The following is a 12,469-nucleotide window of genomic DNA, read 5'->3' as shown; positions in this document are numbered from 1 at the left end:
AAATAGAAAAAAATGATGTCACAAACAATATCATGAATGTACTACGTCAATTGTTTAAAAATGAAAAATTGATTAAAAATGAAAGAAGTAACCGATGAAAATTATGAAAATATTATAAATATAAATATGAAAAAATTGATACGAAAGCAAATTTGACAGATATTTAAAAGAATGAAAATAAACGATAGAAAGAAAGGAAAGAAAATTTAGAAAAAATATTGATAACAAAAGAGAAATATGGGAGATGTATAAAAAAAAAAAGGAAAAAACAAGAAAAATTATATCAAGCAAACAGTAAATGTGCTTCTTTTGTTTTTTTCCCTCCATATTTTTTACCATGCAAAAGAAATTGATTAGATGTTATTAAAAAAATAATCTGTTTCCGGTACTCCCTAATAAACCTTGAATAAGTAATCATTAAACTAAGTCGAGCTTTGCGTGTCAAGAATGCAATGTATGCATTAAATATGAAAAATAAAAGAAAAAATAATTGGAAGGAGAAAGAAGAAGAAGAAGAAGAAGAAGAAGAAGAAGAAGAAGAAGAAAAAGAAAAAGAAAGAAAAGAGAAACCGACCAGAGAAAAAGCGGCGAATAAATAAAAAGAAATATTCACAAATCATAAAGACACTAAACAAACCGAAATTCGTGATTTGAACCTAACTAGAATCTTAAAGACAGAAAAAAAAGAGAAAGAATATATATATGAAGTTTAGATCTATTAAAGAGCTATAAAGATAAAGAAAAAGAAAAAAAATAATAAATAAAAAGTAAAATAAAAAAATATAATGAACATTTATATACGATTGATGTGAATTTAGAAAAATCTCTTTCTCTCTCTCTCTTTCTATTTCTCTTCATTTTATTCGCTTAGATAATTTTAATTAAAAGAAATATTTTAAGCTAAAGTGAATTCAATCTTTAAAATAATTAATTGTTTAATTAGATAATTAATTTTTTTTTGTAATTCTACTTAACAACAAGTTTCTAATCTTTTCAAGCGATCAATCGGAACATCAATCACGATATTACGATTATCGTGAAAAAAAAAGAATTACATAACTATATAAATAAGTACAAGACAAAATTAGAGAAGAGAAAAGAAGAGAAGAGAGAGAGAAAGAGAGAGAGAGAGAGAGAGAGAGAGAGAGAGAGAGAGAGAGAGAGAGTTGAACGAAAATTGAACGAGAGTAAACGTGTGAAATTATCTTTGAAATTTTGATCTTTGAAATATACTGCCTTATCTAAAGTTCCCAAAAAAATGACTGCTCCTTTTGAAAGGATTGACCCTCGTTAAAAAAAAAAGGATAATAGTAATTTTCTAAGGAGCTGCAAGACATAATGTGAATGATCCTATTATAAATAATATATATATATATATATATATATATATATATATATATATCCCAAATAATATGGAATTGTATTAAATATATGACATATTATATACATTACGATGTGAGTCGTTTGACCAAAAGAAAAAAAGAAAAAAGGATAGAACAAAAATAAAACAACATAAAATTATTTTGAAATTGATTACGGATTATTTTGAAATTGATGACGGATCGGTGATGTTCTATGTTGATTGAATTGACATATATATATTTGCCTGGATCATATAACGTATCGTTAAAGATATCTATTGTACGACTGCCTCGATTGATCACACATTTGAAAAAATAAATAAATAATGAATATAAATATAATGAAGGGGAACTTCGAAATATATATATACAATATATATATATATGCACATACACATATATATATATATATACCGGGTGTTCAAAATGAAGTGTTACAAAATGAAGAATTTTTTATTTCAGAAATGCATCATATTTGAGAACAATTGTTCAGACAAAAGTAATCCGATCTTATGGCTTAAATATTATCGCATTTATAGTTTTTTATTTAGTGGAAAATTTCAAGGATATTTTAGGATTAATTTTATTTCTTTTTTTAACAATTTTTTTACAAAAGCAACATATTCTATATAAAAAAGAAAAAAGACAAAGAAACTACGAAATATAACAAAAAAAAACGAGTAACATTTGTCTAAAATATTTTTTTAATCCACTTTAATTTTCCGAAATATTAAACAAAATATGTGTTTCTGAAATAAACATTTGCAACATTTTGTTTTATATACATAATACCCGGTATATAAATAAATAAATAAATAACAATATGTATATAAAAGCGGATTAATTTCCGCGTTTACTTTCGTTCAATTTCCTTTCACTGTCGTATAAAATATCAAATCTTCGTTAACTATAATAATATCGTTAGGGAATGTTAAAAATTGTTTATTCGATTAACAATTTAACGAATAATAATAATAGCGCGCTTATAAATGCATGGCTATGATGCGCTGCTAATCGAACGAAGTATCGAATATTAAGGGATTAAGAAGAAGAGAAGAAAATAAAATCAATAATAATAATTAATTAATTGATTAAATAAATAAATACATAAATAAATAAATAAGTAAATGAATAAATAAATAAATAAAAGTGTACTTCGTGCGTGCTTAAAAACGCTCATCGTCAAAGTTGAAAGAGTAAATAAAAAATAGTAATAATAATAATTAAAAAAAAAGCAGCAAGAGCAAGCAAACAAATAAGTAGCATCAAGCAATCAGCAGCATCAGCAGCAGCATATTTAGAACGTGCTCGTGTAATATCGTAGTGAGACTCGAGATGTCATTCATATATAGTAAATTCAGATACCGGTGTCCAACCGTATTAAACTATTTCTGGTTTAGTATGATAATTTAAGAAAACAAATAAAAATTTTTTTTAAATTAAAAGAGAAGAAAAAAAAACAATATAATCTGATGATTTTAGAAAAAAAAATATTTGAAGCTCGACCTTGGCCGAATTTGATAAGAGCGGAAAAAAATAATACATATATATATATATATATATAATTTAAAAATGATAAACAATTTGATATCATATTCCCTAAAATGAAAATCAAAAATCCAAAAGAAATTTGGCTGACCGCTCGTCATATGTTTTGTCGTTGTTGTTTTCTATTTTTACTTTTCTCGTTAAACAAAAATTCCGAGGAGCACTATGATGATAACGAGTCGTATCTTATCTTATTGATTGTATTTTGATCTTATCTCTCAAAGCTGATATTGTGAAAAATCTATATCGAAGGATCATCGACGAAGGAAGGACATATCTGCAAAACATCGTTTCTATTTATTGTTATAGTAGATTGTAGAGTTCGAAACAGTTATATAGTTGCGAAAAGGAAAACAAAGAATAAAAAAAAAATAAAGAAAAAAAGAAAACAAAAAAAAAGAAAAGAAAAAACAATATGCAAAGAAAAAGAGATAATATCTTCCTTCATATTTTTCATATGAGGGAATTATTGTTATGCTGGTGGTCTAAACTCCAAAGTTCGAGCCTCGAGTAATTTATTATTATATTTTGCTTCTTCGAATTTATCTTCTCGACATGTTCACACGTATACATGCATATATATATATATATATATATATATATATATATTTTAAATAATATTATATAACAGATATATAATATATTTTTATATTTTAATAATATTTTATAATTATATAACATTTTATGTATATAAAATTATAGATTTAATTTCTTTAAATTATAATATAATTTATATATATAATATTTTATATATAAATTTATGTACATATTAAAAGTAATATATATATAAATTAAATATTTAAATAATTTAAATTTAATATATATATATATATATATATATATATATATATATATTAAATGTTGAATTAAAAGAATTAGCAGGTCAATATCTTTTGTGTAATTAAAAGTAAAAAAAATTCTTAAAGAGTTTACATCCGGATGTTATTATTAATATTATTATTTGTGTAAATTATTATATATCTATATATGTATGGGTGTATATGTATATATGTATGTATGTATACGTTGAAAAACAATTTTTACATCGAGTCGACACTGGCATCGGAATATACAAGGTTGCTAAAATTGCGTGAAAAAGAAAGATATATATGTAATAATATTTCCATATTAATGAGAAATATCTTCCTTCTCCCCTCTTGCCCCGCTCCACTTTCCTTTTTTGCAAATGATCTCGATCGTTTTAGTACCTGTTATATTCAAAGTTAGATCTCAATACTTTGTCCCGCTTAAGATTTTTAATAAAAAAGAAGAAAAAAAAAGTATAATAATAATACCAATAGATAAAAACAAATAAATAAACAAATAAAAATAAGTCAGAGAGCGGATCAATGTCTTCTGTAAACTATTCTAGTTAAAGTAGAAAGTTCCTAGAAAGTGTACAGCCGATTATTATTATTATTATTATTGTTATTATTATTAATATGACAATTATTGTTACATTATTTATTATTTATTAATTAATGATAATTATAATATTAGTCCACCTAGCGGTGAAATAGTACAAAGAAAAGCCACGTCGTAGACGTATCATGACATATGAATGTAAGGAAGCTGATTAGTTGATTAGATAGTAAAGAAATACTGATGTCTCTTTTTGGCATATATTAAATTTTTATTATAACAAACGGACAAACAAAAATTCTTAAAAAAGTATAATTGATAATCTAAAAAAAAAATGTCTATTAACTTCTGCCAAAACTATATCTAATCTTTATTTTATTCCAATATCGTATCTTTCATTTAACATATTAATTTCTTTGATATATGATTAAAAACATTTTATGATACATCAAAGTATTTCGTATACTATCTGATCAAACCAAGTTGATCGATCATCTAAAATGATTATTTTCTTGGCCTTGTGAGGCCTACTCTTCTGTAACTGTAAGATTCAATAGTATGTGAAAAAAGAATAAAATTGCAAGAAAGAAATGAAAGTTTTTTTTCATTGCATATTATATATATAAAAATGGTCCAAAATAATTGGCGATAATTTCAGAGCTTTCTAATGACGTGAGTCATTAATTACTTTTCTTTTTATTTTATTAATTAATAACACAAGTAGAAAAATATATTTTATAATGTTCTATATGAACACCTTTACATCTAAAATAAAAGCGTCAAAACGCTTTTCAAAATTTTTGATGATCCTTGCACATTCTTCCACGATTATTTCGTGTCAAGCCTTTTTTAATGTCTTTTTATGTTGTTTGAAATTTATTTTAAGTGGGAAAGTTTTTGAAGCTGATAATACATGAAATTGCAGTTATTTTTTATCATCTTGCATAAAAAGACCACTTTTATCGCATCATATCCCTCATTGAATCATAAAAAAAATTTCATTTGTAGATTAGCAGAATAATCTAACAATATTATATGCCAGGGATTTACTTTATTGGAATGTCATTTACTATACAAGAATATAATCACATATTTTGAGTTACAGTGAAGGCAATCATACAATCGGAGTATTACAAGCGTACTTTTCTCATTTTCTTTTTATCATCGATCCGTTATTGTGTCAAATGTAGAAGTAGATTAACTCGAAGCTGGTGGTGCTGTATTTACAGTTTCGGTAGTTGTACTTGCACTGTCGGATGCGATTGGTTTCTCTTGAAGCTCTAACCATGGTAATCGTTTTTGCAACTCGAGTCTATTTAATAATGTTTTTATTTAATTAATTAAATAAATAATTCATTAAAAATTATATGACAAATGATAAAAAGCTTAATCTTTAATTTCTAAATATTTCTTTTTTTATTATTTATATATTTTTACACACAAGCACACACACACACACACACACACATTACCTGTATTTTGGATGACTGATCGCATAAACATATGGATCAATACAGGCAACACTTTTGCAAAAGCATGCAGGTATCATAGTAACACCGGGAGTAAGCAACGCTTTGTTTCCAAATGCACCGATCATAGCAAGTACTGCGTATGGTGTCCATGCGGCAACAAATAGGAAACAAATCGTAATAGCAGCCTAAAAAATTTAAAAAAATGTGTTAACTCGTTCTAACGGAAGATATCTAACAAAGTGTTGATTAAATTTAATATATATATATGTATACCTTCGCTATACGAATTTCAGCAGATTGAGCATTCTGATTGGCGTTACTTCGTAAACTTTCAACGTTCATCTTCTTTGCTTGTTCTCGAAGAGCCTTTTCGTGATTAACAACATGACTAACAATTTGACTGTAATAATATACAATAAGTGACATTGGTAAACAATAGGAGAAAATAAATAAAGTTAAAACGAAATATCTTGTTTCAGCGGTATCGGTTAAATAATCAAAAGAACAGCTTGTAAGAAATCCTTCAGGTACATAACGACCCCAAACACCCATCGCAGGCATTAATACCCAAGGCAAAACGTAAACCCAAATTAATCCAACGAAGAGGATCACTTGACCACGTGATAATTTTCCATCCAATGGTCTGGCTATGGTACTGATTAACAAAATAATATTAATATATCTATTATGTTATTTCATTTGAAAAAAAAAAAAAAAAAAAAAAAAAAAAAAAAAAGAATTATTTATATTACCTGTATCTATCATATGCTATCGCAGCATTAGTTACCGCTGCACCAATGCCAGACAATGAACCAATCGTAGCAAAAATCTGGCATGCCAGATTGCCCAAAGCAAAGCCCGTGTTAAATGAATTGTATATAAAAATTGGTGTCTTCATCATCATGGCAAAATCGCAAATCGCAAGATTCACAACGAACATGTTCGAGGGAGTCCTCAAGGATTTGGCACTATCACAAATTAAAAAAAAAAAAACAAAAAAAAAAAAAAGGAAATAAATAAAAATAAATAAAAAAGATAAGAGAAAGAAATAGAAAAAGAACAAAGTTTATTAAGAAATTACTCAAAGGGAATTGAAAAGAAAGTTGCGTTGATATAAATTAGCTAAAGAAAATTTGGAAAAAAAGAAAAACAAGAAAAATATGAATGTTTTAACTTACGCGCAAAATATCCATATGACGAGACCATTGCCAAGTAAAGCAATGAATGTGAATAATATATATAACAGGGCCAGCATATAATGAAGGGAGGGATTGGGCTCAGGAAAGACCAGCCAATGTTCCGGTACGTGTACCAATTCTTCGGCAGGGACGTTCCATCCCAATAGGCGTGGTGGACCTGCTGGTAGAACTCTCGCCTCCCAATGAATACTGTCGTTGAACATGTTGGTGGTCACCGTCTACCAGTCCCTCACCTTGTTTTTGAATTAACCAAGATGTGGCCTTTTATACCATATCCGTCAAATTAAATCCATGAAACCTTTAATCAGCATGAAGATATGGCTTCATTTGAGGATCAGCTACGGATCATCCCTTGATTACCGTTGGTCAGCAAGAGCAAGCTTCAAAGTCAAATCAATCGATTTCGAATTATAGTATACATTTTTATCTTCATTGCTGTTGACTACTTTTTCATAGTATCTTATTTTGTGTCGATTTCGTTCCATTTAAATATTCTTTGGTATCTATTTTTGTATGGAAGAAAAGTAGATATTTAATCCAACAAATCGGTTCTTTTTTAAAAGATTCTACCTCCCTGGATATATATATATGTGTGTGTGTGTGTGTGTGTGTGTGTGCGCGCGCGTGTGTGTGTGTGTATGCACATATATATTGCTAGTGTTCTCAGTATTATGATAATTCTTTTTTCTTATATTTTACTTAAAAATTTAATAGATAAAGTACATTTGCAATGATTCATTTTATAAATTTCATTCTGCATTTCCACATTTCTACATTCAGTTCATAAACATATTGATCATATTGAATATCCTTTTTTTTGTTTTGTTTTATAATAAAGTATTGAGAAACTAATGCTGGTAATAAGAAATAAGATAAGAATGAAAAAAATAAACGTGATATGTTGGATAAATGATGAAAGTAAGAAACTCTATGAAACTATAATTGAAACTAATTTTGATAAAATTGAAACTAATAAATGTTAATGTCATTCCCTTCCTTGTCTTTCAGCAGATATATCGTTTAAAGTATATGCGGGTAAGTAATTAGATGGATTTTGAGGATCCTTCAATAAAGGATTCGGCAGTGTTGTTGTTTTAGTGCCGATACTTGTGTAACCCTTGTCATATAATGAACAATATGGTACTTTGTGTTTAAGTAAAAATCGCCACACTTGGCTATAGGTCCAGTATAATATTGGATTGACTCTCATTATGTTTGGCCATCCTGAATCGGTAACAGTAAATGCTTTTAATTTTTCTGACCCAGGATCTCCTTTCCTCGTACCCATTAGACTTGCTTTTAAGTAGTATTTATCATTTATAAGTTTATCCAATGCTAAACGCAATGGAGGTTCCTTTCTAATTAATTCTAAACCGTAATAATTAGCTGCTTCTTCTACGAATGCTTCCACCTATAAAAACATACCAATAGTATTCAAGTTATGTTTTATATTTGCTATATGTATAGATTTAAATATATTTATACCTCTGAAAATGGATCAGCTGCTACGTATAAACATAATGGAGAAGAAATTTTGCGTAATGCACAAATACAAGCAGCTAAATGTAACACAACTGTACAATCCTTTCCACCATTGAAACTTAGAAAAATTTCATTTGAATCGTATCTATAAAAAATGTATTACAAGTACGTACATACTTAAGCGATTATCTGTAACGATGAACTTACTTGTCATAACATTGTTTCAAAATGTCAATTGCACACTGCACATGTTCCTCGCTATTGCTACTATTAATAACAAGTTCTGCTTGTTCAATACTAAATCTTTCTTTTATATTCTGAATGATATGAGTTGGAATACATGAAATTAATTCTTGTTTTGCTTTAATGACATCGTTTTCAAGCCCTTCAAATGTAATTCTTACAGTAGGATTCACAAAACTTGATTCTCCCTGAGGATAACTTCCTATATTCACTTTATCTTTCCAACGTTGTGCTTGTTCATCCAATATCTTTACTAATGATAATTCATCTGATTCAATATCAATATAATCAAAATGTAATGGATTACCTTTCTTCAATTTAGGCATTATTGTATCTACTGCAGATTTAAAATATTTTGGAGAACCAGGAAGAACATAAATATTCGAGATTTTGATTACTGCATAATCATCTAAAAAAAATACGAAACTTATGCTTTCCCAAGACTACTACTATTTAACGACTGATTTATATTCACAAAAGTAATGTATACCAGTTGAATTAACATAGATAAGATCACAAGGACATGGTACTATAGATAAACGTTCTATTTCAGTCTTTCCAATAAGTAACTGTGTATAAAAATTCAACAACTCTTGATGTAACTCAAGTTTTACTTTCAATGCTTGCGCAATTCCTTCGTACGTAACATCATCGTGCGTAGGACCAACTCCACCAGATGTAAAAACAATAGAATATTTTTTGGATGCCTCAGAGACTTCTTGTGCGATTTCTTCTACCTAATACAAAAACCTAAAAGTAGTAAAATTGTTTATAACATATGAAGAGTACACATGAGTCATGATAAATAATAAAAATTTTTTTAAAAATAAAGTAAAATTTATAGAAAATTAAATTAGATTGCCATTAATTCGTACTCTTCATATGTATACATGCATAAAGATAAATATATTTTTCTCTTGATTTTTAGAATAGAAAAAATTCGGAATACACACTATGTCAGGTACCACTGTTATTTTGCAAAGCTTCACTCCTATGTTTCTTAATTTTTGTGCCAAATATGATGTATTTGTATCTACGATTTGTCCACGTAAGATTTCATTGCCTATCACGATCAGCCCAGCTGTATACATCTCCATTCCAATGTAATCTCTAAGTAAATTGAGATAAGAAATGATATATTAGTCAATATACATAGCTAATGTATAATTTATATCGATGAAAATTACGGACTATTACTATTAATTACGGACTAGTTCTGTACGTCACACAGGATTTGGTAAAAAAAAAAAATGATAATAAAAATACACTTGTTAGGTTATATGCACATATATTTATTTACTTGTATAACAAATATAACAAATATAATATTTTTTATTAATCGTATAAAAAATTACTTTCGATACAAATAAGTTCAAAGAGTAGTAACTTTCATATTTGCATTTGTTCTACTAAGACTGTTGTCGCATCAGTTTGTACTGGCATTGAACTTCTGATTATTCTTTTATTTGCTTGCTTCTGCACTTTTTCAGTATTCGATTTCTTCTTATGTGATCTACACACTTCTTGATGCAATTCCTTCATTTGTTTGTTAATGTATGCTGTTTTATCCTTTGTTGTTGTTATTCTTGTTTTATTTACTTTCAAATCTATCTAATGGGAGAAGTATTAACTATTTATTTATGTTTTATTCTCACAGTGTATTTTCTATGATGAAATTTATTTTCAAGACTCACAATTAATATTTCAATGCTATTATTTTAGAAACTTACTTTCTTCAGATTTTTCACCATTTTCTCAGCTTTAGATTTCAATTTAATACTACGGGCTGTTGGTACTTGGAATACATTTTTGGTTTTATGAGTAACTTTCTTTTTTCCCATCGTTGTCTTTATTTCTATAAGTCAAACAAGAATTGCTATTTGTATCATTAGGATTTAAATGGAGATCAGTACATTCTTCTATTTTTTGTTTCTTCATTGCTGGCTCCTCGCCTTTAAGTACATTTTCAGTTAGCAAAAATGATACACGAATCATTTCTTTATTCGGAGAAACATCTCTAACATTATGAATATTGACCAATGAATCGGAGTACAACTTGCAACCAAGTTTGTTCTCTACTAAAGATTTTGCTGCTTTGCATGGATCTTCATTTTTTGGTAATTTCACAAAACAATAAAGATGTATTATAGGTGGATTAGAACAGACCTTCTTTATTTCTTCTAGAGTAAACCAATTTGGAAGCACATCTAAAAATTCAATAGCTAAAGCTGGTAAATTCATAGCTATGTGTTCTTTACCAATCGTATTATTATTTCTTCTATTGAGAATATTAGTTCTAACTATATCTCTTAAAAAATCTCTACCATCCATATTGTAACATTGGAAGTTCTGTTTGATTTTATTAATAACAGCATTTTTTTGTAACCATTTGTACGATTCTGGATTTAGATCATTTGCAAATACTTGAACTTTTTTGCGAGCTGCAGGAATAGCAAAAGGTCCTACTCCTGCAAAGACATCATATAAGACATCGTCAACTTTCATGTATGTCAATAGATTCATATGTTCTGTGGATAAACGTGGATTCCAATAAACTTGAGCAAAATCAAATTGATACATTCTGCCATTTTCTTTGACCGTAGTTACAGTATTGTTATCACCAGCCAATATTTCCATAGTAAAATGACGATATGTTGTGTCTATGGTATTTGTTTTATTTACAACTGTACGAGCAGTTGGTATTTTATCAAGAAAAACTTGTCCGATGATATTCTTGTAAGGTAATTGTGCATCGCGCAAATTTAAATGTACTATATGCCCTACTTGACTGAACGATGTAGGCGTTTCAATCTCTTCTGGAAGAATAGACTTCAATATATCTTCTGATTTCCAGTTTTCATATTTTAATGTCAATGAAGTTTTTCCAAAATATTCATATTGATCTTTTAGTAAGTTTCTATTAGTTTCATCAATATCTTCAAATTTTTCAACAATTTTTGGATTAAGGTAAACAATAATACCATCATCTCTATTTTGAACTGGTTTTAGACACTGTATCCTAAGTAGATACTTTTTTAATATTGGCATAAATTGTGAAATTTTAACTTTATACAATTTCAAACAAGGTATCTCTATAGTAGTAGTAAATGCATCACGATCCAAGCATTTCATACCGCGCACTGACACTGGAGGAACCAGCAAAGAAGTCATAGTGGTTTTATAAATGTAACGTAGCTGATTTAATATGGCAACCTTGGGTCCCAGCATTTACAGGATCAGACACTGGTTAACAATACCATAACATTTATTTATTAGTCAATGAATCATTTTTTTAAAAATAATAATTCATTGATTATATTAATGTGAAATTTAAAAACATGAACATGACAAACAGAATAAACTTTCACAAGAGTATCTGATCCTATATACGTAAAATGAACATTTATTCCTTTAGAATAAATGTTAACAATTTAAAGAGCTAGATATTAATACAGTCTCATCAGATTATTATTAATTTTTTTTATAAATGTTAACCCTTCAAAATTAAATCTAATAATTATGCAAGTCACATTTTATAAATCAAAAATTGGATATGCACATGTAAACATTCTAATAGTTTGAGATGTTAAACTTATGTAATGTTACAATTCTAGAGCACAAAAAAATAATTATTTACCTTAATTATCTACTCTTGAAAATATGTCGAAGCAATATTTAGAAGAGTTATCAAATTTTATTTAAGAAAATAACGAGTTCAATTATATTTTATTTGACGACAGCAATAATAGTTTTCTCTTAACGCCCTCTGTGTAATAAGAGATAAATTACCGTCTGTCAATAA

The 12,469-nt window shown here is 27.7% G+C and overlaps 4 protein-coding genes across 7 annotated transcripts in view; 1 reads left to right on the top strand and 3 right to left on the bottom strand.

Annotated features, from left to right (window-relative positions):
• Positions 1 to 1,166, top strand: part of Shab (Shaker cognate b) — a 40,908-nt gene extending 39,742 nt beyond the window's left edge. For all 4 annotated transcript variants that reach the window (XM_085655456.1, XM_085655455.1, XM_085655453.1 and 1 more), the window contains one exon: positions 1 to 1,166. This exon is cut by the window's left edge. The gene's annotated coding sequence lies outside the window, so the exon portion shown is untranslated.
• A 4,125-nt stretch (positions 1,167 to 5,291) lies between these two features.
• Uvop (ultraviolet-sensitive opsin) lies at positions 5,292 to 7,145 on the bottom strand. Its single transcript, XM_035871194.2, has 5 exons — positions 6,922 to 7,145; positions 6,496 to 6,711; positions 6,017 to 6,398; positions 5,744 to 5,928; positions 5,292 to 5,583 (listed from the first exon to the last, which is right to left on the bottom strand). Exons 1-5 carry the CDS (start codon positions 7,143 to 7,145, stop codon positions 5,469 to 5,471), a joined length of 1,122 nt encoding a protein of 373 aa, XP_035727087.1. The 3' UTR covers positions 5,292 to 5,468.
• Positions 7,146 to 7,923: 778 nt separating this feature from the next.
• Positions 7,924 to 12,423, bottom strand: LOC118443741 (bifunctional FAD diphosphatase/FAD synthase). The gene is made up of 6 exons (XM_035871183.2): positions 12,305 to 12,423; positions 9,621 to 9,777; positions 9,158 to 9,404; positions 8,632 to 9,076; positions 8,428 to 8,569; positions 7,924 to 8,353 (listed from the first exon to the last, which is right to left on the bottom strand). The coding sequence occupies exons 2-6, from the start codon at positions 9,762 to 9,764 to the stop codon at positions 7,928 to 7,930; spliced, it is 1,404 nt and encodes a 467-aa protein (XP_035727076.1). The 5' UTR covers positions 9,765 to 9,777; positions 12,305 to 12,423; the 3' UTR covers positions 7,924 to 7,927.
• LOC146873217 (tRNA (guanine(37)-N(1))-methyltransferase) lies at positions 10,483 to 12,433 on the bottom strand. The gene is made up of 2 exons (XM_085655363.1): positions 12,305 to 12,433; positions 10,483 to 11,910 (listed from the first exon to the last, which is right to left on the bottom strand). Exon 2 carries the CDS (start codon positions 11,893 to 11,895, stop codon positions 10,483 to 10,485), a length of 1,413 nt encoding a protein of 470 aa, XP_085511489.1. The 5' UTR covers positions 11,896 to 11,910; positions 12,305 to 12,433.
• Positions 12,434 to 12,469: the final 36 nt, after the last annotated feature.

Source organism: Vespa mandarinia, chromosome 2 (assembly GCF_050613455.1).
Source record: "Vespa mandarinia isolate Hongniang chromosome 2, ASM5061345v1, whole genome shotgun sequence".
NCBI classification, from domain to species: Eukaryota; Metazoa; Arthropoda; class Insecta; order Hymenoptera; family Vespidae; genus Vespa; species Vespa mandarinia.
Note: the sequence above shows the minus strand (reverse complement) of the source record. Positions and strands in the feature narration are given on the sequence as shown.

What these genes read in the sequence shown, in the direction of transcription:
- Uvop (XM_035871194.2), bottom strand. Translation starts at nt 7,145, where the DNA reads ATGTTCAACGACAGTATTCATTGGGAGGCGAGAGTTCTACCAGCAGGT. An exon ending in ATAGCATATGATAGATACAG is followed by an intron (nt 6,399 to 6,495) that starts GTAATATAAATA and finishes TTTGTTAATCAG; the next exon opens with TACCATAGCCAGACCATTGG. An exon ending in CTGAAATTCGTATAGCGAAG is followed by an intron (nt 5,929 to 6,016) that starts GTATACATATAT and finishes TAAATTTTTTAG; the next exon opens with GCTGCTATTACGATTTGTTT.
- LOC146873217 (XM_085655363.1), bottom strand. Translation starts at nt 11,895, where the DNA reads ATGCTGGGACCCAAGGTTGCCATATTAAATCAGCTACGTTACATTTAT.
- LOC118443741 (XM_035871183.2), bottom strand. Translation starts at nt 9,764, where the DNA reads ATGGAGATGTATACAGCTGGGCTGATCGTGATAGGCAATGAAATCTTA. An exon ending in TAACAGTGGTACCTGACATA is followed by an intron (nt 9,405 to 9,620) that starts GTGTGTATTCCG and finishes TTTTTGTATTAG; the next exon opens with GTAGAAGAAATCGCACAAGA. An exon ending in TATCTATGTTAATTCAACTG is followed by an intron (nt 9,077 to 9,157) that starts GTATACATTACT and finishes TATTTTTTTTAG; the next exon opens with ATGATTATGCAGTAATCAAA.